Source organism: Limulus polyphemus, unplaced genomic scaffold (genome assembly GCF_000517525.1).
Source record: "Limulus polyphemus unplaced genomic scaffold, Limulus_polyphemus-2.1.2 Scaffold1205, whole genome shotgun sequence".
NCBI lineage: Eukaryota > Metazoa > Arthropoda > Merostomata > Xiphosura > Limulidae > Limulus > Limulus polyphemus.
In genome coordinates, this window is record NW_013666815.1 from 191,436 (window position 1) to 193,126 (window position 1,691).

The 1,691-nt window shown below is 30.9% G+C and overlaps 1 protein-coding gene across 1 annotated transcript in view; it reads right to left on the reverse strand.

The window, feature by feature from the left end:
- The window catches only part of LOC106462605 (protein RMD5 homolog A-like), a 21,761-nt gene that overhangs the window by 3,225 nt on the left and 16,845 nt on the right, over positions 1-1,691 (reverse strand). The window contains exon 9 of the mRNA XM_013922548.2: positions 681-745. Within this exon, the coding sequence (XP_013778002.1) occupies positions 682-745 (64 nt within the window). The 3' untranslated portion in view covers position 681. The remainder of the gene's footprint in view (positions 1-680; positions 746-1,691) is intronic.

The following is a 1,691-nucleotide window of genomic DNA, read 5'->3' on the forward strand; positions in this document are numbered from 1 at the left end:
AGAAAGGACCTTGTAACAATAATAAAATCATCAGAAAGGGCCTTGTAACAATAATAAAATCAGCAGAAAGGGCCTTGTAACAATAAAATCAGCAGAAAAGGCCTTGTAACAATAATAAAATCAGCAGAAAGGGCTTTGTAACAATAAAATCATCAGAAAGGGCCTTGTAACAATAATAAAATCAGCAGAAAGGGCCTTGTAACAATAATAAAATCAGCAGAAAGGGCCTTGTAACAATAAAATCATTTGTTACAAGGCCCTTTCTGTAAAATCATCAGAAAGGACCTTGTAACAATAATAAAATCAGCAGAAAGGGACTACAGCATCTGATAACATTTGTCTCTCTTTGGCTGAAACTAATTTTTAAGATGAAGAAAAGTATTTTTAATCTTAACATGAAAATCACTTTGCACTTGGACTAGTCAAAAAAAAAAAGACTCAATATATTCACAGACAAATCTTTTTTTTGTGTTTATTAAAAATACTTCACTAAAAAATTTAATTTTTATACGTAAAAAGACATGTAATGTTTACTGATATTCTGCTAAATTTTGTGAAAATACTCGACCCATATTAAAAATTAGTAATACCATATTATAATGACTTTAAATGAGTACAAAGTGGTCACGTGGTTGGTCAAATCGACCGAGCCCATGTAGAGAGAGTTAATAAGAACTTACCTTAAAAGTGTATCATTCTAGCATCAGTTGGGCTTTGTTCCACAGGACAGTACGGACACTTCAATCTGAAAGAATACAGAGGAATCTGCCATTTAAAAAAAAGGAACGCAATATGCAAAATATTTTCGAGCAAGAAAGTTATCTTTTTTTTCATTTCCTGATCTTTTACTTCCAGTAAATTAACAAAATAGTTTAATCTCCTTTTCTCTTTCCTATATAAGGTTGCCATCATATTTGTTTCAAAGTAACACAAGTTGATAAAATATTCAGAATCACAGGTAACCTATTATTAAATAACATGAGCAAAGTTCATCATTTTTGGAAATTCTCATTCAAAAAGCAATAACATCAAAAAATAAATGTCTGTTAAGTAAGTCCCCAGTAAAAAAAAACTTTCATAAGGCAGTACTCAGTTTACAAATCCACTATCAGAGCATTGTAGCTATGGACAGGTGAATAGACATACATTCTTGCATGAAATCCGTTAAAACAAATATGAACCGTAAAAGTTATGAAAAATAATACTACAGAAACCATACACATCTAAAGAACAGGCCAAACTCTCCATAAAAAGGAATAAAAAAAACATGTCCCTATTAATTATGTTTGATGTGCAACATTAAGCTTATATAAAAAAGAAATACTTCAATTCCAATAGAATGATTTTATACCCAAATCTCAGGCAAATACAATTAGAAACAGTATACATACCCCTTACATCATCAAACACTTTATCTTCTCCAATACATAGACTTAAAAAAACAACAAATCTTGTAATGCCACTTCTGCTGGTTTTACTGTTGCCAAAACGTTAAGGTTGTTGGTTTCAATATTGTTAGAAGGCCCCTTCTGCTAGTTTTACAAATTGTTATAAAACCCTCTCTGCTGATTTTACTGTTTTTACAAGGCCCTTTCTGATGATTTTATTGTTACAAGGCCCAGTGGGATTTTTGGTTGGATGCTTATAATCTAGTATTTTTCCTTTTCTAACTTTAATCAGGGTTATTGATT